Raw genomic sequence first — 25,574 nt, forward strand, 5'->3', positions numbered from 1 at the left:
TCCACAAAGAATGTTTAATGGAAGCTTTAGGAGTGGAAATGGTAGAGGACAGTTTTCTGGTCAAAATAATGTTCATAATTTTTCTTCTCAATCACCAAGAAACATGACTCCATTCACTAGAAATGGATTTGCTGGAATTAATGGATCAGCAGGATCTACTGGAACCATAGAAGAAACTACTTGCCAGATCTGTTTTAAAGTTGGTCATACAGCTGATATTTGTTGGCACAGATTTATAGAAGACTATACTCCTACTCCTAGAAATTTCAGTAAGGGAAAAGGACCGAGATCTGCATACTTTGCTAATTTTGATGGCTTCAACTCATATCCTAGCTATGAAGAATATGAGGGTTTCAACTATATGCCACAAAATTTCCATCCTACTTCTGGAACTTATCTTTGTCCTGGAGTTGATGCTTACAATCCTGGAGCTTATATGGCAAATCTGGAAGGAGTTGCTGATGATGGCTGGTATTTGGATAGTGGAGCTACTCACCACTTAACAAATAATATGGAGAACCTGCAGCTCAGAGAGGAATATAAAGGTAATGATCAGCTCATCATTGGTGATGGTAAAGGATTATCTATCTCTCATGTTGGACATGCTTTTCTGTCATTTAGAGCTTCAAATTCTTATTCTGCTCATCCTGTTATAGCACTTAAAGATATGTTGTTTGTTCCTTCAATCACTAAGAATTTGTTAAGCATTTCTAAACTCACCACTGATAATTCTCTCACTGTTGAATTCTGTGGAAATTTCTGTTTTGTAAAGGACATGAAGGGACAAGTTCTTCTGCAGGGCCTTGCTGAGAAAGGTCTCTACAAGCTGCTATTAAAACCTAAGCCTCTGTCACCTGCATCTCATCTATCTCAATCTCAGATAAATAAGCCAGTTTCTATGCTGTCAGTCTCAAATGTGTCTTCTGTTCATCAAAATTGTAGTGCTTTTACTACAACTTGTAATAACTCTTTTTCAAATGCTTGTAACCAGAAACCTGATGATCTGACCTTATTGCATAGAAGGTTTGGTCATCCAAACTCAACAATATTGATGCATTTGCTTAAATCTTGTAAGCAATTTAAAGTCCTTTCAAAAGCCTTTTCATCTTCTCATTACTCTATCTGTGATGCTTGTCAATTAGGAAAGACTCACAAACAACATTTTCCCACCACTGAAACTAAGAGTACACATGTGCTGGAACTGATATACACTGATATTTGGGGGCCTTCACCTACTGTTTCTAGGAATGGATATAAGTATTATATCTGTTTTGTGGATGACTATAGTAGATACACTTGGGTTTATCCTCTCAAGCTTAAGTCAGATGCTCTTGCAGTCTTTAAACTCTTTAAAATCCAAGTCGAAAACCAGTTCAACACAACAGTCAAGATGTTGCAATCTGACTGGGGGGGAGAATATAGAGTGTTCACTGATTTCTTAAATCAAAGTGGGATTATATTTAGACATTCATGTCCATATACTCATCATCAAAATGGTTTGGTTGAGAGGAAGCATAGACATATAGTGGAATTGGGATTGACATTATTAGCTCAAGCTAATCTGCCCTTTAAATTTTGGTGGGATGCTATACACACTGCAGTTTATCACATAAACAGATTACCTACCCCTGTGCTAAAGCTTGTGTCACCTTATGAAAAATTATTCAACCATAAACCAGATTACAGCTTCTTAAGATGTTTTGGTTGCATTTGTTATCCATATTTGAGAGACTTCAACAAGCACAAGTTTGATTTTCATACTAGAAAATGCATCTTTATTGGATACAGCCCATCTCATAAAGGTTACAAATGCTTGACAAATTCAGGAAAGGTTCATATACTTAGACATGTAAATTTTGATGAAAACATTTTTCCTTATTCAACCAGCAACATCTTTTCTCCTTCTGAGAACACTTCCTCATCTGAAATTCCAGTGTCATCCTTTACTCAGCAGCAAATTTTTCATTTAACAACACTTTCTACCCCTGATAGCAGTCTTGAAGACAATTTCTCAGCAGGCTCAGCAAGAAATGAACAGGTATCTTCATCATCTTTACATACAAATATTCTGCATCATGAGATACCTAATCATTCCTTGACAGAATTTTCATCACCCCACTTATCTTCTCAAAACTTAGATTCAATTCAGCCACAATTTGAACCACAAACTATCATTCAACAATCATCATCTCAGCATATTCCTGATACCTTAAACACAAGCCTGAATCAGAAACCCTCTCACCAAATGATCACCAGATCCAAATCTGGTATCTTCAGACCAAAACTTTATACAGCAGCCTTAATTAATAAAGAACCTGATACAGTTCAAGAAGCTCTTAGTGATCAGAACTGGCATCAAGCCATGAGAGATGAGTATGAGGCATTGATCAGGAATAAGACTTGGTTATTAGTTCCATCTTCAGCTGAACACAAAGTTGTAGGTAATAAGTGGGTGTTTAGAATCAAACAAAACAGTGATGGAAGTATAGCTAAGTATAAAGCTCGGTTAGTTGCAAAAGGTTTTCAACAAACAGCAGGTGTAGACTACTTTGAAACATTTAGTCCTGTTGTGAAGACTTCCACAGTGAGAATTATTCTGAGCTTAGCTGCAATGCATAAATGGACAATTAGACAAGTGGATGTAAACAATGCATTCTTAAATGGAGAGTTGACTGAGGATGTTTACATGTATCAACCTGAGGGGTTTGTTGATCTGCAGAAGCCTAACCATGTGTGCAAATTAAAGAAGGCTTTATATGGTTTAAAACAAGCTCCAAGAGCTTGGTATGATAAGCTGAGAGATAGTCTGGTTACCAAATGGGGTTTCAGAAAATCAAGAGCTGATACATCATTGTTCTGTAAAGGAAAGCAGGGCTCCATAATATTTGTTTTGATATATGTTGATGATATACTGATCACAGGTCCTAATAGTTCAGAATTGGAGCAATTTATCTTGGAATTCAGTAGAGTGTTTGCTCTGAAGGACTTGGGGAAACTATCATATTTCCTTGGCATTGAAGTTTCTTATGTTGCAGAGGATATTTATCTGTCTCAAAGGAAATATATCAAGGATTTGTTGAGTAAAGCTGATATGTTAGAATGCAAAGGATGTGATACTCCAATGGTGACAGGAGTAAAGCTCCAGAAGGAAGCAAAGAGTCATTTGGGCCAATATGTTGAAGATCCCACTGGTTACAGAAGCCTTGTTGGAGGATTGCAGTATTTAGTTTTAACAAGACCAGAGATAGCTTATGCAGTCCACAAGCTAAGTCAATATGTGTCAGCTCCTACACTTCAACATGTCGTTGCCTGCAAAAGAGTTCTTAGGTATCTAAAGGAGACTGCAGATTATGGTTTAAAGTTTTCAGCAGAAGGAGAAATGAAGCTCTCAGGGTACACTGATGCAGATTGGGCTTGTGACATAGATGATAGGAAATCAACAGGTGCTTATTGCATTTATTTGGGAAACAACTTAATATCTTGGTCATCCAAGAAACAATCAGTGGTTGCTAGGTCCAGTGCAGAGAGTGAATACAGAGCCCTTGCAGCTACAAGTGCAGAACTCTCATGGATTCAGTCATTATTTGATGAACTTGGTATTGAATGTATATCTCTTCCCACGATTTGGTGTGACAATGTCAGTGCCATAGAACTAGCTAAGAATCCTGTCTACCATTCAAGAACAAAACATATTGAATTAGACATGCACTTCATTAGAGATAAAGTCCTAGCTAAAGAACTGGAAATCAGGTATATTCCCAGTGAAGAACAGATTGCAGACATCCTAACTAAGCCTCTCACTTTTCTCCACTTCAATTATTTTCGAGCCAAACTCAATGTGCTAACATGCCCCTTGAGTTTGAGGGGGGATGTTAAGGAAGCTCATGCTGCAGCCAAAGGAGCAGCTCAGTCAGCACGTGTGAGTCAAAGCCAAAATCAGCAGAGTCTGTTAAGTAGCTTTGCCAGCTCAGCAAGTTTGTTGTAGCATGCTTTTCATTCTGTTTTGTAGTTAAGCTTGCTTAATTAGTTTTAGTTATCTTTAGCTTAGCTGAGTATATAAACTGATGTTAATTCCATTTGATTGTAATTTTCGAGAATAGAATAAGATAAAGCTTCAGAGTATTTTTCTTTCATTTTCTAAGTTCCCAAACACATTTTACAGTTGCAAATTTAACTTTCAAACAGATCTTGTTGCTGGTATGTGGTTCTATGAATAATTGTTTACAATAATTGTGTTTGCCTCACTGTTTTTGTTTTATGAGATCTATAAATGATCTTGGGATATTACTTTCTAGTTCTCATGCAAGCAAGTTACTACCTTCCTGCATCTCCTCCTTTATCTGCTATTCAAGAGTTGCGTGCCATAATCTGGTGTGACCTCTGCAAGATTGTGAATGAATATAATGCCTCTAAATTTATTTTATACATAATGCTGATGCTGAATAATATATTGTAGCTCCTGTCATATTCTACTTTGACTTTTTATATTCTGTTTCATATAAAAATCTTATTCAACTTTAGTTGTTCATGAGCAAATGTCACATGTATAAGCCCAAATGATGTTTAAAGGTAGCGCGGCTACCTTTAGTTTGAGCTTACAATGGATGAAAAAGAAATTGAAACTGATATTTTGCTGTTTTTCTGATTTTTCAAAGTATTTTAGATCCTGACTTTTGTTTGGACTTGATGGTTATAGATTTTGTCTAGATTTGTTAAGTTGTTTCCAACACCTCGTGCCAAATGAAAGCACAATCTTTCTGATTCAGATGTCTTGTTAATTATGCTTCATTTTTTCGTTAAAGATTGTATGGTTGCATGGATTGATGGAGTTGGAGTTCAACCAATAATTCTAATTTTTTGGACTTAAAATGCCTTTTTCTTCTGTATAAAAACTTTAGTAAGTGCTATTGAGTTGACAGAAGTTGAATACTTACAGGTTGTTTAACACTTTTTAATAGTTTTACATATATGAATTTCTGTTTTTTGAATTGCAGAAAGGAGGTGGAACTATTGATTTGGAGCCTTATCTTACTCACTCATCGACAACGGAGCTTACCCTCGCTCCCATGGCAGTGGAACGGACAACGACTACTAGGGCTGCACCATCAGTTGGTTTGATAGCGAATTTTGATATGTCAATATAATGTGTAATTGTTTTGGGTTGAGCTGGTAATTATGCTGGATTAGATTGGTTGGTTTTGGTGCTTCTCTGATGGAACACTGCTTTTTTAGAAATTTTGAATGTAATATGAGACTAAATAGTGACACGTAACATAATTTAAGAATTAATGAAGTATTCATTTAACTATAATTATTGTAGTTATTTTATTTCATGACTGAATTATAATCTATGATATTTGTGACCAATTAGAGAATTTTTATATATGAATTATGTATATGTGTGTGTATGTACATTTTGCTATTTATATAATAATTTAAAGAATATATTTCAATTCCCACAAAAAAAATGGCTCCAATTTCAATAATTCCCGCCAAATAATTAAATTTTTTTAATTTACCACCAAAATATATCTTAAAGAAATTTTAGTTATTCTTGCTAGATTTAACAAAAATAATTTGTAGGATTAACATTTAATTAAAATAATTAAATAATTTTATTATTCCAATTAAAAATGTCATGTTTATACAACAGACAATAGTCATGAATGGGAAGTATTAGTTACATATTTTTCCTTGGGATTTCAGGCAAATGAAAAAAAGATTGAGAATGATTTCAAGAGGACAGGTGGATGATAAGTATTCATTTTTCTATATTTGGCTAGTGGATTTTTATGGTATTGATCTTTTTTTTTTTTAATTTTCAATTAGTTGCAGCCCTAGAGGAAGAGCAGGCTGATCAAATTGATTTGTCTTGTTTTTCGGGCAATCTGCGACACGATGACCGTGATAATGCTCGTGACTGCCGGAAACTTTCTGATGGAAATAACTTTAGAGTTCGTAGCAAGCATTTCTGTTATGACAAAACAAAGGTTCCCCCATATTTTGGTTGATTGTTATGGTATTTATATATCCTGCATATGCTAGGTCGACAGGTTATGATGATGTAGTTTGGTTGGCTCTTCTTGGGCTTTGTGCAATTGTAACTGTAGATACCTGCGGGAAAACATTTAATGATCTTGTTGCTGTTGATTGGTTCAAAGACACAAAGAGAATGGACCATGTAGCTAGGCGTCAAGGCTGTGCTGCACAAGTAACTATTCTTTTCTTTTTATTTTTCCTTTTCCATTGATGCATTTGGAGAAAATACTGCCTGTGAAATACTACTATGTAAATAACTTCTTATGGTTCACTGAATCTATAACACACTGAGCCCTATTCTAAAATATGTAGGTTGCTTCTGAAAAAGGGCTTTTCTCACTGATCTTTAATCTTCAAGTAAGTTTGTTTCATTTCAGAAGGTATAAGTTTCAAACTTATTGTATTGGGAGGTTGTATAGTTGTAACCTAAGCATCTGCAGGTTCCTGGTTCAACACATTATAGTATTGTATTTTATTTTGTCACAAGGCAATTGGTTACGGGATCAATTTTGCAACGGTTTCTTGATGGCGATGATGAATTTCGCAATAGTAGGTTGAAACTTATTCCATCTGTTCCTAAGGTATCCATCTTGGCCTTCATGTATTAGGACTATATTAACGTATACTTACCCTTTACTACACGGTACACTTCAATTTGTACAAAGAAGGCATGCATTTAGGTGTAAATGTATTGATGGGTTGTACCTTCAAACTTCATGTCCTTTTACCCTCTTGAATTTGTTTTGCACTTGTTCTTGATTTTAAGCACTGAATCATGCAGGGGTCATGGATCGTGCGCCAGAGTGTTGGAAGCACCCCTTGCTTATTGGGTAAAGCAGTTGATTGTAACTATATTCGCGGTCCCAAGTACTTAGAAGTAAATGCTCTTGGAATTTTTATAGTAGATGAGATGTTCATCTTTCAAATAGCGTCCAATACCATTAACATGGTTTAACATTGTTAATCTTTCTGTAGATTGATGTTGACATCGGTTCTTCTACTGTTGCTAATGGAGTTTTGGGCCTTGTAATTGGTGTAATTACGACATTGGTGGTTGACATGGCTTTCCTTGTACAGGTATGTATGATTGTTTTTTCCCCCCACTTCTAAATGGACACAAGGGAAAAGACATGATTTTGAGATATTGCACTGCAATTTGCATTTTTGCATACTTGAATGTTCTCAGAATGGTATAATGCTTCGTGTGTGTCTTCTTTATCTTGCTCTTCTGTATGCAGGCAAATACTACAGATGAATTACCGGAGCGGCTGATTGGTGCTGTACGTGTTTCTCATATAGAACTCAAGTCTGCTGTTGTCCCAAAGTTGGAACCAGAGATATCATGACTGGTTTCATTTCACCTCAACTGTGTTTTTTTTTTTAATTAAAAAAATCATTTGTTTTAGGTATACATACATGTATTTTGATTCTATTTTCATTGTAATTTCTCATTTACTTTGAATGAAAGTCATTGGTGTTTTCGAATGGGAATTTTGCATTAAAAAATGAAGAATAGTGAATAGGAAATTTCCTGATTCTTTAGTTACTATTTTTGGTATGAGTGTAATTAGTAGTAAAGTTGGTTTCTACTCGCAAACAAGTGAACTGCTCGATTCCCGAGTGGTATCAACCAGTTTCCAACTTTTTAATATACAATAATTGTTATTGTTTATGAGAAATTATCATTCATATACCCTATATTTATTCTGTTATAAAAAATATTACAATATTTTGAGGGTGTATCAATCGTCTACCCTTAATTGACAAAATGTATCAGCCGACCACCAAACTATTATTTGCCGTTTGAAAGTTAACGGAGTTACAGTGAATTGACGATTTCACCCTTGAAAATTATTACTTATATACTCTTGAATTCTCTTTTTATCACTTGTATACCCTTAAATTATCACTTGTATTATATGAAAAGATCAAATTACTCTTCTGACGTCATCATACTTAAACGGCAAGTAACAGTTTGATGGTCAGCTGATACATTTTGTCAACTTAGGGTAGACGATTAATACACCCTCAAAGTGTTGTAGTATTTTTGATAATAGAATAAACTAAGAGTATACAAATAATAATTTCCCTTGTTTAATAGGTACTACTATTAAAACTCAACACCTAACAAAAATACTTTGAAAAAATGATTTTTCTTATGATGCTGTGAAAAAAATTGCGGGTTTACTTCTCTCCACGAGATCTATAACATGGTCTTGACTTCACGAAATTCTTTTAATTTAAAGTGTGCTGGTGTGAGAAGGTTAGTTTGACTGATTAATTCTTTTTAACAGTGGTCGAGATAATTTTACTATACTAAAAAATATTCATCTGATAATGCCACAAAAGTTATGTTGTTTTATTCGGCTAATGATCTTCTATTAGGAGAGGTTAGAAATCAAATGCTTAAAAGACCAATTGAACGAATAATACAGAAATTTAGGTAGAATCTAATTGAATATTGCATGAAACATGAAACATCAATTCAAGTCCTTTCTTAAACGAAGAATGCATCAAACAAAATCCAAAGTGTCTTGCAAGTCTGTAGCATGAGCAAAAAATTGTAAATATGTAGAACCAAATTATTCAAGTACAGAAGAACGAGCAAGCTAAATCATGTATAAGAGATTCGCCTGGTTCGAGATAGCTTCTTCACTGTACCTGAAGAATCGGCTCAATCTTTTCTTTAGAATTCTACACATTTTGTAATTACTCGTGTAAGCAAGCATACATTACAATCATAATAATAATAAAGCAAGAGTAATGATACGACCACAACCTTTTGTGCACAAATAATATTGTACAAACTAATATGATATAATATAATTGATTAAACAAAAACATAACATAACCCTCATAATTTATTTATTATTATTTTATATTTTCAGTCAAGTAATCATATTATGCCACGTAAATAGCTATAGAAATCATTTGCTATATAGTGCCAACACTTCATTGATACTCACAATTTCATTGAACAATTGTTTTATGGTGTCATTGAGGTTGCCTTCCCAACATCCTTCATCATCATCATCTTTTTCTTCTTCGGTGACATTCACTTTGTTTAGCATTGGTGTGTCTAAGACTCCTTGAGAGAAGATCTTCATTTTTGGACACTGTCTCACAACTACTTGTTCCAAGGACGGGAATTCAAGAGCGTAATTACCTAAACAAAAGCTTGTTAGGCTTGGCAAACAATCGAGTGTCAAGTAGTTCATTCTCTCGAAGACAATGCAACCTTTCACTTCTTCTCCAACCTGCAATTGTATGATTTGTTCTATCATTTTGCAATCAGCTATCTTCATTCTTCCGAGATTCACTAGATTTTTAGATGTTGAGAGCGTCGACAAATTTATCAACCTGTGACACTTCGATACTTCTAGTCCCCACAGATTTTCCAAATGCCACGAAGGTGGTACTAGTTTTTGCAACTTACTACATTCCGATATTTCTAGACTTCCCAAGTTTGCAAACGCTTTGTTGGATTCGTCATTTTCCTTCCAGAGATGCTGCACTTTGTGTAATCTAGATAGCTTTAACTCCATCAATAGAGGGAATGCAACCTGAAAATCAACAAAATTAAGTTGTAAATGAAAATATGTATCCAATCTCTGGAGTCTTCCCCTGCATATTTTATGGACAAGACTAATCACGGCATTTTATATTTTATTTCCAAATATAAGTATCAAATCGATTACCCTTTGAAACACATAAATGAAATCTGAGGCTAAATCCAATATGAATTAGTTAGGAAAACAGAGATGTAACACACATAATTAATATAGTTCATCACCTCGTGTTATCAGGCATCCAATTAATTTCAGACATTTTTATAATTCATACTATAAAGATAGTTAATAACTGCGGTTATATTGTTAAATCAGATATAAATTAAGATGACATGCAAAAAGATGAGTCATTAAATTTGACTTGATTCTAATGAAATTACATCCGTGCGAACAAAAGTGAAGGGAAAAATAATAATAATAATAATAATAATCACCTTTTCATCGAAGAGAGGTTGTACTTGATCAGCGAGCAAGAAGTTCTCTTCTAATGTTAATTTTTGAGGTTTCTTGTTATCTGTTGTCACGTGCACTACAGAGTTGGATACGAATGTTTCCATATTAGGGCAATTCTCAATAGTCAGACTCCACAACATAAGCATTTCAATTATATTCTCAGTGAAGTTGCAGAATCTTTTGAGTTTTGGAAGATCAATGAGCCTTAGCTCGGAAAGCTTAGGAAACAGGGGGCTTATATGTTCTTTGTCAGCATTTAGCTCTTCCAAATGAAGCACCTCTTCTATTGAATCACAATTCCTCACTTCCAGGCATCTCAAATTGTTCAAGCACCGTAGCAGATTGGCAGGAATAGCACTCGACATGTTCGTGCAGTCATCCACCTCCAGCTCTTCTAAATTGTTGAAGAAGCTGACAGGCAGTGCTTGGCCATGCCATATTTCTTTCAAACATGGAAAATCTGAGAGTTGCAAATACTCTATATCACAGAATCCAATCTGCACAAACCAAAACAATTGCACTGGATATATATAATTTTTTTTTTTGAAAGGCATTAGATATATATACATTAAACTTACATGTTTTGTGTTTTAACTTCTAAAACTATATATACAAGGCAGGTGTATATGTTCAAATGTCCAAAGTGCAAGGGAGATGCATAAGTAATTTCGACGAATCGATTTAACACATACCATTTCTTCGTAACACTTTTGTATAGTGGAATTAAGGTTGCCTTCCCAATGGCGCAATTCATCCTCGTTCTTTTCAGTCACCTGCACTTCGTGCAGCTTTGGTGTGGATACGATTCCCTGAGAAAAAGGCTTCATGTTCCGACAATGTGTCATAGAAACTCCTTCCAATAATGGGAATTCAAGAGTGTAATTCTCCAAACAAAAGCTAGTAAGCCTTGGTAAATCAACAAGTGCCAAATGTTTTAATTCGTTGAAAGCAATACGATTCTCCTTCGCTTCTTCTCCAACATGTCCTATGATTTCTACTATTTTTTCACAGTGTGCTACATTAAGATTCACTAGACTATTGGGAATTCCAACCTGAAAATAAAGAGTAGCATTCAACTAGATTCAAAGTATGTCAAAATCATACAATTGTTTTATGAAAAATAACAAACCATGAATGTCTACTAGATATTTTTTGTTAAAGAAAAAAGGAAAAAATTAAAACAAAAATAAATAAATAGAAGTCCAGAAAAACAAAGATAATGAAAATGCATTTACACTATTTAGTATTAGGAACGGAGAAAGAATTTCAGGTAATTTTTAAATATTCTTAATTCATTTTTCATCTTGATGCTAGTTTTTAAAAATTTTTAATTTTCAAACATGCCTATTTTTAAAATAACTAAACTAAAACGCTGTATTCCCCATTTTTTCCCGATATTCATGCTTTTAAAAATGGAAAACATTTCTGGAAAACACTTCCCAACGCCATCAACATGGGACTGTTATAGAGTGAATATTTGAGGAAATTTTTTAGTCAACGGTCGATTCAAAATGAACATAATGAATTTGTGCTTAATCAATGGCGTAATCAATTCATAACTAAACTGGAGATATTAACTACATTTGAACACTTTTCTTTATTTTTTTTTTAAATCGAAATCTAAAGACCCAAGGAAAAGAGAAATATATATGAATTTGTGAACTTAAAAGCTGAGTAACTAAGTATCTTTTAATTTCTGAAAATCTTATTTATTAGGGTTTAAGAAAAAAAAATTAAATTGAATTATATTATGCTGTCAAATCGTGTTTAAAACAATTACTTTAATGCAGGTGAACCTATAAATTAGATTGAAAATGCAGAGTTCAGAATGGTGATTTGAAGTACACTACTTTTTTTCCCTCCAGAAGTTTGAAGTACAATACTTGCAATAAATCATTTGTGAATGAAAATTATTTGTAAACACAAAAATGATTAAAATAATTGTTGAATGTTACTTGAAATAAAAATTCAAAATGAATATAGCAATCTTACCAATGAAGGAAAAATATTCAGTAGATTATTACACCCAGATATCTCCAATTCCTTCAATTTGCTAAAAGACTTCGAAGCAAGCAGGTGGTGCCATATTTTTCTCAACTTATCCGCCTCACTAATCTGTAATACCTCCAGACTTGGGAGTCGTACCTGAAGTTAAAAATTCAATGCAATTAGAGATGGATATTAATTAAATTTGAAGACTCAACGATAGAAGAAATTAACTATTAAGAATAAAATTAATTAAAAAAAAAACCTTTTCATCAAAGAAAGATTGAGGTTGCATTTCAGTGTGAATGACGTCTTCTGGTGAGGCAAAGCTACTTAGTTTTGGAAGATAACGAAGCCACAGGGAGTGTAGTTTAGGAAAAACCTTCAATTCATCTCTTCCTCCTAACCCCCCCGTGGTGTTGTTGACTACCCCTTCCATTGACCGGCAATTACGAATCTCAAGTTGTTGGAGTTGCCCAAGACTATTAACCATAGAATATGAAAACAAATACTTCAGACGATGACAACTCCACACGGTCACTTTTGTTAAATTTTGACAACAATACATTCCCTGAAATTGATCGGGCCATAATTTTTTGATGTTTGTTAAACCGCCAAGTTGCAGTTCCTCCAAGCGTGGAAAAGTAACCTGCAAAGCAAAACCGTACATTTTTGTTCCTTCAACTACAACTTCTAATATAATATTCTTTCGATAATTGAAGATCAATCGTGATAATATATTACTTAATTAATTATTAAACAGAAAATTATTACCTGGTGAACAGGATCATCCTCTGCATTGATTTCTGTGAATCCCTGAGTTGTTGGTTTCTCCATGTCGGGCCCTATAAATGAACAAAAACAATATATAATAAACATCCGTGTTTTTTTTTCACCAAAAAAAAAGAAAAAGAAAAAAAGAATGAGTCAATGTCAATAATCCTACCAATAATTAATTTCAACACTTACCAATAATCATTTTCAAATTATCGCAATTTTTTACTCTTACTTTTTGAAGCCCCAATAGGTTTTTAGCCATAGAGAATGAGAAGAGATACTTCAATTTTGGACAGGAATCTACGTTTATAATCCTTAAGTTGCTGAAAGATTGATCTTCTCTGAGTTGGCTGTAGCATATCGTCTCCAAATTGGTTAAATTAATAAGATCCAATGACTCCAGCAAGGGAAAGACTTTGCAACGAACCCGTCCAACTGAACCGACAATATGTAAAATCTCAGAACAGTCTGATACTAGAAGATGCTGCAATCGTGGAAAACCTTCCCCATCGTCTAATTCATGAACAACATTCTGAACACCCTTCTGAGACTGTAGACGGAGATCTTCAGTTCTCTTCAGCAACATTTTCGTCCTATCATTCCCCAAAAGAAGGCTAACTTTTTCTGGCCCCTTGAGCACCATCAATGTTGATGTTTTAGATGTGACGTGCCGTCGGACAGACGTTTGTCCTATAAATATCTTATATCTTTCCAATTCCACAGAGACAAAATCCGGCGGCAGAATTTCGGAATCCGAAACATCTATCTCCAAAGTAGTTAGGTTTGACAACCCCTTCAACTCGACAAGACTGGCATTACTTCCTCCTTCAACCTTATCCCACTGTGAAAAGCTGTTATGCATAAACAGTTCTTCTAATCGAGATAATTTTGATATGACATTTGGTGGTATCAACTCAAGGCTCCGACAATTGCTCAAATCTAGCAACTGTAACCGCGTCAATCGTCCAATTCCGAGTGGTAACTGCTTGATATCGGAATATACAAGGCTGAGAATCTCTAATTTCTTTAGCTGTCCAACTATTGCTATATCTTTTAGTCGGCAATAGTCTAAACACAATGTTTGAAGGTTAATGAGGCAACCAAGTGATGAAGGTAATGAAGAGAAGTGAATTCCAGTAAAATTCAAAACTTTGAGTCCTTCCGTCCCTTTAAAAAAGTGGTCTTTAACTTGCATAGAGCAAAGACCCTTCGTATGCAACAAAAGTAACTCGAGACGGGGACATCCCAACCTTTCGGGAAGCTCTTGAATATCTCTATAAGGTAAAGAAATAGCAATTGGATCTTTCCGTATTGTCTCTTCCATCTTTTTCTCCAAGTCGGCAACATTTGGAATATTAAACATGAGCTCCTCTTCTGCAATTGATACAGCAACAGCATGAATGACGTCATGCATTTTGACTTCATCTTCAGCATCACCGTCCAACAATAAGCATGAAGATTTGAGTTTGCCGATCAACGTATGCACTCTACTCCTTGCTTCTTCCAGTGTGTAAACGTTTTTAAAATAGCCCATACCCATACCACATCTCAATAAGGAAGAAACTGGTATAGCATGACCTTCACTAAATAGACCACAAAGAAGGAACAAAGATTTTGCTTCCTTACTTCCCAATAAGTCGTAACTCAATTTTATGGAGATGTACACATTTATTTCCATTCCATCAATTTCTTTTGCATTGGAACTTCTTAGCTGATTCAACACATCTTTCCAAGTGTCAAGCCTTTCATTTTTCAAAGCTTTTGCAAGTGTAATCAGTGCAACAGGCAGTCCTCCGCATCTTTCAACGATCTCATCTGCTATAGATTGAAAAGCAAATGTTTTCATTGAATCACCCACTATCTTCTTAAATAACTGCAATGCTTCTTCTTTTAATAAAGCATCGATCTGGATCTCTTTCTGAGAATTCATAACATTGCGCAATAAATCTTGACGTCTAGACGTCAGTATTATTGTGCATCGTCTCTGATCACCCATTCTTTCTTTCTCAACATCCCTGGAAGGAATTCCAACTTTATCGAACTCCAGTTCTCTCCAAATATTATCCAATATAATGAGATGCCGCTCCTTGTTCTTCAATGCTCCACATAGTTGATTTGCTCTGTCGAATATACTCTCATTCAACTCAAACTTTATGCCTAAATCAGAAGCAAGTTCGTCTTGAATTTTCTGATGATCTGGGTTCTCTGTTACCTCAGCCATAGCGACCTTATCGAACAACTTATCTTCCAGCACTTGCTTTGCAACTTGCTTGACGAGCGTGGTTTTACCCACGCCGCCCATCCCGTAGACCCCAATTATGTTGAGCTTATCATCCCTCAACGCCTCCATAACATCTTGAAATACTTTCATTCTTGAATCAAACGCCTCGAAATCTTTCACTTGAATAAGTTCTACCAGCTTTGGAGTAGGACGGTGGGAAACATTGGAGAAGTTGCCTTTTCCCACGAGACTAGCTGCAGCTTCTGCGGCCTTTGCTGCTTGTCTACTGAGCTTGTAACGAGAAATCAAGTTTGGGCACAATCCTTTGAAACAGAACTTCTTAGCTCTATCTTCATCATCAGTGATGGATTTGGCAGCGCCCTGAGTGAATTCCTTGACACTATTAAGCCAGTCTGCAACATCCTTATAAATCTCATCTCCTTGTTGAGTAGCCTGATGAACGGGTATTTCCACCCTTTCTCTTTTGTGTTCCAGCTGCTTCACTTGATCTTTTAGGCCATCTATGTAGCTCTGGTACTTGAACACATAAGATATCTGCCGTATAATCGGTTTGAATAGTGACTTTGCACCTTCTGATACGATGCTGGAAAAAGCAGCCAGACCCACTTCTGCAGCCATTGCCTGTTGCTTAACAGTATATATATATATATATATATATATATATATATATAAAGTGAATAAAAATGTCAAATAAAGGAATACAAATAAATTAAAATGAACTAGAGGGAAAGACAGAGAAAGAAAAGACCGCAAACAACATCGCGATATTGATTTTGAACCAACTGATACCTAAGTAGAGAATTTCTTTTTCTATCTTAAGGATAAGAGGTTTCGCTATTAACAGAAAGGTATCCTTCAAGGAAAGTTGATGGAAATTAAGAAAGAATGGCTATCAAGATCAAGTATTCTGGTACTAAAAATAAATGATATGACTTAAGAAAAGTAAATTATATGATTAAGAAAAACCAGAGAATTTTTTTCCTAGGAAAGTTTATGGAAATTAAGAAAGAACCGCTATGAAGATCAAGTATCAGAGATTCTGCTACTAAAAGAATATTACAGGTTTTAGAACAAGTGCACCTCTTGACCTGTCTGGGATAAGAGTTGATGAGCTGCTGTATTCACCTTGAATATAGAAGAAATATTACAGGTTTTGACTAAAGAGGAATGTGAGGAACGAGTTGATGAGAGTAATAACAATGACTTTCCAAAAGAAGACGACTTGAGCATTAAGCATGCACCCCCTTTTTCAATCAAATATTGGTACGTATATACGTAGGGACCATTATGCGTATATGAAGTCCATTAGTTGCAATCAGAAACCCTGGCCCAATTTAATTGACACTGGATTTTTGATAAGAAGAAGGCAAGGATAAGGACAAAGTCAATCAATCACCAACAGTAATTACTTCAATCTTTGTCAATCTACTTAAATTGTCGATCAACATGAAAATTGTTTAAATTGATATTTGTAAATCAATCAATTTTCTAGTTACTATGATTATAACGTTTCACCTTTCATATTGGATTTTATCTTTTCGAAAGTTTTCAAATATGAGTGTCAATAATTATTGAGACTCCAAGCCGTGCTCTCAAGATCGTGCTGACAAATCACTATTGACTTTATTTATGCAAAATTCAAAGAAAAAAAGTTATGGTTTTGTATTGCCAGCCCTGCTACTTTTTGTTTTTTTCATTTGTATTATTTACGAATTATTTTTTAACATAAACATGAGAACTCATCATCGTATAAAATTGCATGAAAAAATCTTTAAATTTATAAAAGTAAATTTCATTGACAGATTGTGGATATGTTAGAAAGAATAAGGATAAGAATGAGTTAAGAAATAATATATATATATATATATATATATATATATATAGATAGAGAGAGAGAGAGTGAAAGTAAACAATGTTTTGGTACATTTGGTATTGTTTTCAAAATATTTTGAAAAGAAAAATTTTCAATTATCCACCTAAGAATTATCTTATTATCCAAAAAGTTATAAAAATTTAAAAATATTTAATTTTATACCCATTATTACAATGTGTATCAACTGTTTACTAAAAAAATAAAGTTACTCCTAAAACATAATCACCACTACAATTTTGTGTTCGCTTCTATTTTGTCACTTTGAACGAATAACTTTATATTTTTAACAGATGTTTCATACAAATTGCATACATTGGATGTAAAATTAAATAAATTTAATTTTTTATAATAATTTTAATCATTGAATAAACTTTGAGTAAATGACTGATAATTTCTCTTTTATAAGCTACAAGAAGTTAAAAAGAAAAAAGAAAAAATAGGATGATAATTTCTCTTTTATATGCCTCAGATGATTTATTGTTTCGGGTCTAAGATTTTAAATATTCAACTTAAAAGATTAATGTATTATAAATTAATTAATTAAATAATCATTAAGCAACTAAATTGGGTCCCTGGATGTTAATTCCTTTAATATTGACGCAACTATTTTTTTCTGGCAAATAATTATTAATGCACTTACGGAACTTTTGCATATCTACACAGCGATTTTAAATATTACTGGTAACTGCTAAGAAATGTGCGAGAAAGAAGTTGATGAGAGTAATAACAGCGACTTGCAAAAGGAAAAGACAGAATCATTCACCCCTTTTTGTATCACGTATTTGGTTACTGTTTCCCTGTTGACGCATGTATAAATTTGAGTGGTTTTTCTCCACGTTTTTGAGTGGTTTTTCTGCACTTTTTAACAATATGATAATTGACAGGTTAATTATTTTATATCTTTTATAAAATTACTATTAAAGGAGATTTTCTGCACGCATGTATAATATTTTATATCTTTATTTATATTACTATTAATTTTAAATTAAAATTATTTATATTTATTCATATTCAAATATTTATTATTAGTTATATTAACTATAATATAATTAAATAATACATTATTTAGTTATATTTTCAATATAATAAAAATTAATAATATAATAATAAAATTTATTTAAACATTTATTAACATGTAATAAATTTTGTTTTTGTGTACAATACAATAAATTGATAACTAAAATAAATATTTTATATTATTAACATTATTTTATTATTTTATTACCTCAATATTATTAGTAATTATAAGAATTCCTTGAAAGTTAATGATTTTATTTTTTTGATTAATAAGGATAATTTTATATTTTTATAGTATGTATGACGGCTTGCCTCCTGCATGCGTCTAAGTGCAACCTTCCTATATAATCGGTTGCTTTGCTTGTGAAACTACATCAAACCCTAATCCTGATCCTGATCCTGCTGAGATGAGTGTTATATATGCTGAAGCAAATTAAACACGCACATCATCAATTTGATTCGATATGCGCACCGTCTTACGTATAAATACCAAAAGAAATCATAATATACATCTTAGTACTGATAGTCGTGATCACAAATTAGGAACACAATATATACACATGCATAATATAAAGAAAACACGAGGTAAATTAAAAGCGTGTAAATATTCATTTTTTTCAAATATTGAGATGTAGCTATAAAAGAAAAAATAAATTAAAAAATTTTAAATTTTAATATGGCCATCGTAGAGTTAGAATCCCCGCTCCAACCCAATTTGGAGATGTGCTTGGTCTATTTATGTTTTGGAAAAAGAAAAACCAAAGAAAAAAAAAATACACACCCGACCAAATCAAGCAATTCATCAAATAAAAAATAAAAAAAGGAAAGAAATTTAATGACTTGCATGCAATTTTGGATCTGAAATTAAAATTACATAAAAATTAAGGATTACGTACCTTAATATTTACAGCTTATTTGATGGACTCAACAGGTTTAAGCAACATCAAAATGTTTGTGGCTCCTTAAATGAGCCCCCGACATGGTGCAAATGACAACATCGACTTGTTTGACAGCTCCAACAAGGCTACGATGATCAGAAAATGAGCCCTCAATCAACAAGCTAAGATTGGTTTCTCTATCCTCTTCTCCCCACAACCAGCGCCTTGCTCTTTGTCATTTTTCCTCTTGTTAGTTTTCTTCTACATATAATTATTACACTGGGAAGTATACACACACCTCTTTTCTTTTTATAGTACCTTACTATTATATCTTTACAAAACAATATCACCCTAAGACAGATATGTATGAAATAAATGAAATAAATATATAAGGAACTGACGAAATAAAATTATCATGACCATAGACTTTTCTAATTTATTTTTTCCTTTAAAAAACGACAAGGATAAGTTTGGGAAAATGATTATATTTTTAATAAAAGAATTCTTTTTTATTATAAGGATCCACCTACGTTACAATAGTGATACCATACTACAGTTTTTGTCTTTATTTAGTTGAGTCGTTGGATGTTTTACTGGTCAATCTAATGGCTGAAATTAATTATTAGATAATTGATGCGGCAACCTGCAACCGTTGGAGCCGGTTGCGTTTTAATGTAATGTAATATCATTTGCGAGCTTGTGCTGAGAAAGTTTGTTGTACTGCATCAATGGAACTGATTTGGTCAGGATTTATGGATATAGAGAAAGAGGAGTGTTAGAAAAAAAAACGGTCCAGAAGATTGTCCCTTCATCCATTTGGCCTTTGGCCTTTGGTAGGGGCTTCCTTTGATTTTCACCTGGACTTCATAAATTCCTCAAATTTCCTTCTTGATAACAATAATCCTGCATTCGGAGAGAGGTAAGTCACCATGTTTCGTCACAAACGTGGCCATCTCTTCTCCATTCGATTGGTTGCTTTTTAAATCCAATGGTTATATTAGATGAGGACAAAAATTGTGGTATGGTACCACTGTTGTAACATAAGTGGATCCTTATTATAATACTTTTTGTCTTAATTAATTTAAAAATATTGACTCTTATATTTTAATAAATATAAATATAATATTATAATAAAATATAACAATATATACAAATATTTAAAAAAATTTAAGATTTTATTAAAATAAATTTTATAATAAATACAAATATATTATTAATATAATTATAATAATTTGCATTTTAAAAAGTAATACTGCTATAAATTTTTTAAATTATATTACTCTACCAAAAAAATTAAACTATTAAATTATATTGATATTTATTAAAAAATTTGCAATTAATTCTTATTATATTTTTAATTGGAATTTTTTCTTGTGATATAACGACAATTGCTACAGTTTTTCCCTAAATAAAGATGGAGTTATAAATTATTTGTATAAGTGTCATGAAAGTAATAGTTGAATAACAATAATGGGGCTTTAGGCAATTTTTTTATGAGGTCTTCTTACAATTTCAACACTTAAACAGACTTGTCCTTGATCCCAATTTATTTACCCCATTTGAGCCCACGATCAGATAAATATATTCCTGTGAGATGAAAAACATCAGGAGAAGAAAATGTTTAATTATAATAAAAAAAAACAAGTGGTCCATATGTTACCTGTTACCTGCAGAGGAATGTGATTATAGAGAGCTTATGAGAGTAACGACAATGATTTGCAAAAGAAGAAGACTTAATCATGCAGCCCTTAGCATTTATCAAATGATTAGTGATCATTTCTTTTATAAATAAAATGCCAACAGCAAAAAGAAAAAAAAAAAGGTTAAATTTACTAAGTCTTATTTTAATTTTAATTTCTTTTATTTTCATTCGCCGAAGAGGGAATCTCTTTTCCTAATGTGACATAATTAAAGCAATCTATAAATAATACAATAATCAGATAATATAATAATTAAAAAGACGCACATGTTTATAATAATAATAATGATGGGATCCATATGTTTATACTGATTAAATTGGTGGACCAGAATTTATTTGACCTTACTTGTTTTCTATTTAACTAAAAATTGAAACGACAGAGAAAAATTGTCGTACTGATGGCTTCGATTGTGGAGTTCCGCTGTGGATAGCACATCCAATAGTGAAAAATGAAGCTTTCGTCAACTATCTCACATCGACGCGTACCATCATGCATAATTGCATATTGCATTATTTCTTTAGAAAAGCAAGATTAATTCTTTTAACAAGCAAACGCATATACATAGAATAATTATATGTATTTGTTGGTTCAAGAAAATTAACTGACAAGATTGAGACAAACAGGAGATTTTATTTTTTTTTGGACATTAAGAAATAACAGCTGTCAAGATCAAGGAGATTATGCTATTAACAGAAATTATTAAAGGATTTAGAACAAGTTCACCTCTTCAGTTAATCCGGGATCATACAGTTGATGATCTTCTCCGTTTGGCCTTGAATATTTAAGAATAATTTTGATGAGCAAAACGATCACTGGTAACTGCTGAGAAATGTGTGAGAAAAGAGCTGATTAGCGTAATAACAATAAATTGCAAAAGAAAAAGACTTAATCATGCACCCCTTTTCATATCACGTTTTTGGTTACTGTTGCATTGTTGACGTATGTGTATAATAAGGGTCCGCCTAAGTTACAGCTGATGTAAGTTGAAGAAAGCACTAGTTCTGTAGTTCACGACTTTACGTTTGGATATATTCTAAAGAGATAATTAAGTTTGATGAAAGATAACGCAAAAGCTTGAATGCATGATTGAGGGCGAAGACTTTTATTAAAGCAGATGCCGAAAGCACACGAAAAGCTTGAATGTTGTGGCTCCTTAAGTGAGGCCCAGACATGGTGCAAAAGACAAAATCGACTTGTTTGACAGCTTCAACAAGGCTACGATGATCAGAAGATGAGCCCTCAATCAAGAGAGCTCCCTGCCTCTTAAATGATAAATTAAAAGCAATTGTAGCTTGTCGACATCAGGCCAATTTCAGGCCTTTGAAGAGCACAAATGACATGGCCTTGACCAAAGATTGCCTTCTCTATCCTCTGCCGACACATCCACTTCTCTCCACAACCAACGCCTTGCTCTCTGTCATTTTTCCTCTTGTTAATTTTCTTCTACATATAATTATTACGCTGGGAAGCATACACACACCTCTTTTCTTTTTTTTCTTTTTTTCAAACTACTAAATATTATGGGAAAATGATCGAAACCCTTTTTTTTTTCTTTCTAGTTAACATTATCAGGTGTATTTTTGGCTTTTCACACTTGCATAAAAAATTGATAAAAATTTGAAACATAAAATTCACTTTATTACCTTTTACTTTTGTAAATAAACTAAAAGATATTTTGGTCTTTTCATATATTTGCCAAACGTTTTTATAAATTAAATGGTGAAATTGTTTATATAGATTACAAATAAACAGTATAATTAATTATATTTTGTATGTATAAAGCATTAAATAATCAGATATTTGTGGCTTTTAAAACTCAAGAAAACTCAAGAAAATTAAATGACAAGATTAAGACAAACAAGAGATAGTTTTTGTTGGACATTAAGAAACAACTGCTATCAAGATCAAAGATTAGAAATTATGCTATTGAAAGAAATTATTAAAGTATTTAGAACAAACGCACCTCTTCAATTATCTAGGATCACAGAGTTTATGAGCTTCACTCTTGGCCTTCGATTTATAAGAAAAATTTTAATGAGCAAAAGATCACTGTTAACTACAGAAGAATGTGAGTAAAGAGTTTATGGGAGTAAAGCAATACAATTGAATTGTAAAAGAACAAGACTTAAAGCATGCACCCCGTGTTCATATAAACAGAACACATGTTCATTTTTAACAAAGTGATCAATAACTCTATTCGTTATTTAATTGATATTGTAACCAATTCTAAGAGAATATAATAATAATCATTCAATCCATAAATTTAGAATTAGATTTTTTTAACTCTTTATTTAAATATAAACCTTAATGGAAAATTATAAAAGTTTAGAGATAAAATTTTTCAATCACCAAGCGAAAAAAACAGGGGAATGAAAACAGAAGAATCTTGTTTTAACTAATTTTTTCCTCAACTCTTGTTCTTATATTAATAATCTTGTTTTGATGATAGCGCTCGTGACTGCGGGAAAATTTCTACTGGAAACAACTCAATTTCGGAAGAAAACTTAATTTTGCAAGTGATGAATTTGAACTCGTTGGATTGGTTGATTTATGATTGACTGAATTTCACGTTTGCCCAAAAGATCTTTAACCAAAGTTTAATAGCTATCATGTACTCCTTAAAAGCAATTTTTTTTTTAGATTTGACTGAATTTGAACTTGTTGGATTGGTTGTTTTTAGATTATTAATATGAGATACTACAACGTAAATATTTTCATGTGGTTGAGCCCTATTCTAAAATTTGTATAGTTAGCTTTAGAAAAAGGGCTTTTCCTGCTGATCTGCAATCTTCAAATAAACTTAGATACAAATAATGATTTTTTTACAAAGCCAACAGATCAGAGTTTTTGGTACAAAGCCAAATAAAAGACAATAAACTTAGGACCTTTTTTTCTTGCTTTCTTTTGTTGAAGGATTAGAGTTTTTGGTATTATCAGTAAAGGTTTCAAGGAGTAAAAGCCTATAATATTTTTCTAAACTTTTTTTTGGGGGGGGGGGGGGGGGGAGCATGCAAATTAACCAAAAGAAATAATAAGAGCACAGGCTTTAACAATGAATAGTAACTTAAAACTCATGCAAAATAAGTTACAATATTAAAACAAACCAGAGAAAATTTTTTCTTGGAAAGTAGATGGAACTTAAGAAAGAGCAGATGTCAAGATCAAGGATCAGGGATTCTACTATAAAAAAAAAAAAAAAAAATTATTCAAGGATTTAGAAAACGTGCACCTCTTTAATTATCTGGGATTAGAGAGTTGGTGAGCTTCTCTGTTTGGCCTTCAATATTTAAGAACAAGTTGAAAGATGAAAAAGATCACTGGTAACTGCTGAGGAATGTGTGAGAAAAGAGTTGATGAGAGCAATAACAAAGACCTGCAAAAGAAAAAGAATTAGTCATGCACCACTGTTCTATATCATGTATTTGGTTATTGTTGCCCTGTTGACGCATGTTGAAGAAGAAAGCACTAGTTCACAACTCTACGTTTTCATATATTCTAAAGAAATAATTAAGTTTTCATAGAATAATACCTGTTGTGTTTGAGTAATTTTGGTATATACATTGCTTGTGTACTGTGAAATTGAAATGAATATTGATTGACAGAGCAATGTATATGCCTAATAAAACATAAAGCAAATCCTTGAACGAATGATTCGGGACTAAAACTTTTATAAAAGCAAATACCGGAAACACACAAAAAGCATTTAAGATAGAAACTAAACAACAAATAATCGAAGTAAGATCAATAATATATGATTTGATTTATGCATATTCAAAAACCAAAATAAAATAATAAAGTTTGATTTATTCTTTCCACAAAAAACAGGGGAATGAAAACAGAGGCAACTTGTTTTACCAATTTTTTCTTCTTAATTTCCGGCAAAAAAAAAAAAATCAATAAACAGGGGAATGAAAACAAAGGAACGAAAACAGAGGAAACTTGCTTTTCAGGCTATCTTGTGACATGATGATATTGCTCGTGAATTCTTTTCTTTTATTTTTTTAACCACCTTTTGCTCAAGGATTAGAGTTTTTATATTAACAGAAAGGTTTCAGGGGTCTGAATAAAAGCCCACAATTTCTCTAATTGTTATTTTTTGAAAGGAGCTTCACTATTCACTATTGTAGATGCTTTGTAAGGCTTTTGATTTAATGATTTAATGCAGTCAATTAACAAAAGCTTACATATAGTATTATGTAGTTGCTGAGATGTCTGTTCTTGATAAAGTCGATTTATTTACACCCAAGCCAACGGAATCAAAGCCTTTTCGTTAATAATATACACGGTAATTGTTTTTGTTAAATTGATTTCTGGCTAACAAGATCTTTGAAAGTATTTAGGTAGCGTTTACATTTTGGGTTGGAGTGATAATCGTGAGGAGTGAGAATCCTAGGATTAGAAGTGTGGAGTGGAGTCGAAGTATGTTGTTTACTTACACTGGAATGAAAGTATGAAATTGAAATCAGAATTCAATTTATTTGTTTACATTGTCTTAAATTAGGAGTAAATAGTTTTAAATTATAACTTTACTCTTAAAGAATTATAGTTATTAATTACAAAATTAATAAAAATTATATTTAAAAAATAAAATATTTATTTAATTATATTTTTAAATTAATAATAATTATTAATATTCTTAACTATGTAAATCACCATTATTTTATTAATTTCAATTTAAATTATATAAATAAAAAATTATTAATAACAACAACACAAATGAAACATTATTATTGATAATATAGTACAAAAGTAATTTTTTTAGAATAAAGTATTTTTATTATTATTAATTACTAATATTAAATAAATATAATAGTATTATTTTTAAATAAGTATAATAATATTATATTTTCATATAAAAATAGAATATAGTAATATTATTGTAAAGAATATAATAATATTATTTTTAAGTAATTTTAACTTAGAATCAATGTAAATTATTATTTTTAACTAAAAAATTAATATTATTTTAAATATGTTTAATATTATTAATTTTAATAAATTTAATTTATAAAATAATAAAATAATATTATTTAAATAAAT

The 25,574-nt window shown here is 32.3% G+C and overlaps 2 protein-coding genes and 1 long non-coding RNA gene across 11 annotated transcripts in view; 1 reads left to right on the plus strand and 2 right to left on the minus strand.

Moving 5' to 3' along the window:
• LOC102611187 (disease resistance protein At4g27190-like) overlaps nucleotides 1-19,238 on the minus strand; it is a 60,629-nt gene extending 41,391 nt beyond the window's left edge. For 2 of the 8 annotated variants that reach the window (XM_052441578.1, XM_052441579.1), the window contains exons 1-6: nucleotides 16,155-17,776; nucleotides 13,017-15,674; nucleotides 12,822-12,892; nucleotides 12,313-12,696; nucleotides 12,054-12,206; nucleotides 10,754-11,137 (exon numbers count right to left, since the gene is read on the minus strand). In XM_052441578.1, the coding sequence (XP_052297538.1) occupies nucleotides 10,754-11,137; nucleotides 12,054-12,206; nucleotides 12,313-12,696; nucleotides 12,822-12,892; nucleotides 13,017-15,674; nucleotides 16,155-16,296 (3,792 nt within the window). In that variant the 5' untranslated portion in view covers nucleotides 16,297-17,776. Of the gene's footprint in view, nucleotides 1-9,296; nucleotides 9,603-10,042; nucleotides 10,559-10,753; nucleotides 11,138-12,053; nucleotides 12,207-12,312; nucleotides 12,697-12,821; nucleotides 12,893-13,016; nucleotides 15,694-16,126; nucleotides 17,777-18,852 lie in introns of those variants that run through there. The other 6 variants (XM_052441589.1, XM_052441580.1, XM_052441577.1 and 3 more) reach the window with 6 other exon arrangements.
• The window catches only part of LOC102620792 (protein ENHANCED DISEASE RESISTANCE 2-like), a 98,437-nt gene that overhangs the window by 24,456 nt on the left and 48,407 nt on the right, over nucleotides 1-25,574 (plus strand). Inside the window, exons 1-4 of one of the 2 annotated variants that reach the window (XM_052441699.1) lie at nucleotides 6,111-6,211; nucleotides 6,352-6,396; nucleotides 6,821-6,916; nucleotides 7,015-7,116. In XM_052441699.1, coding sequence (XP_052297659.1) covers nucleotides 6,173-6,211; nucleotides 6,352-6,396; nucleotides 6,821-6,916; nucleotides 7,015-7,116 — 282 coding nt within the window. In that variant the 5' untranslated portion in view covers nucleotides 6,111-6,172. Of the gene's footprint in view, nucleotides 1-5,706; nucleotides 5,747-6,110; nucleotides 6,212-6,351; nucleotides 6,397-6,820; nucleotides 6,917-7,014; nucleotides 7,117-25,574 lie in introns of those variants that run through there. The other variant, XM_052441698.1, reaches the window with a different exon arrangement.
• On the minus strand, nucleotides 21,145-24,127 carry LOC107176181 (uncharacterized). Its single transcript, XR_008054866.1, has 2 exons — nucleotides 22,498-24,127; nucleotides 21,145-21,948 (listed from the first exon to the last, which is right to left on the minus strand). It is a non-coding gene; the product is annotated as an uncharacterized LOC107176181 (long non-coding RNA).

Source organism: Citrus sinensis, chromosome 5, assembly GCF_022201045.2.
Source record: "Citrus sinensis cultivar Valencia sweet orange chromosome 5, DVS_A1.0, whole genome shotgun sequence".
Lineage (NCBI taxonomy): Eukaryota > Viridiplantae > Streptophyta > Magnoliopsida > Sapindales > Rutaceae > Citrus > Citrus sinensis.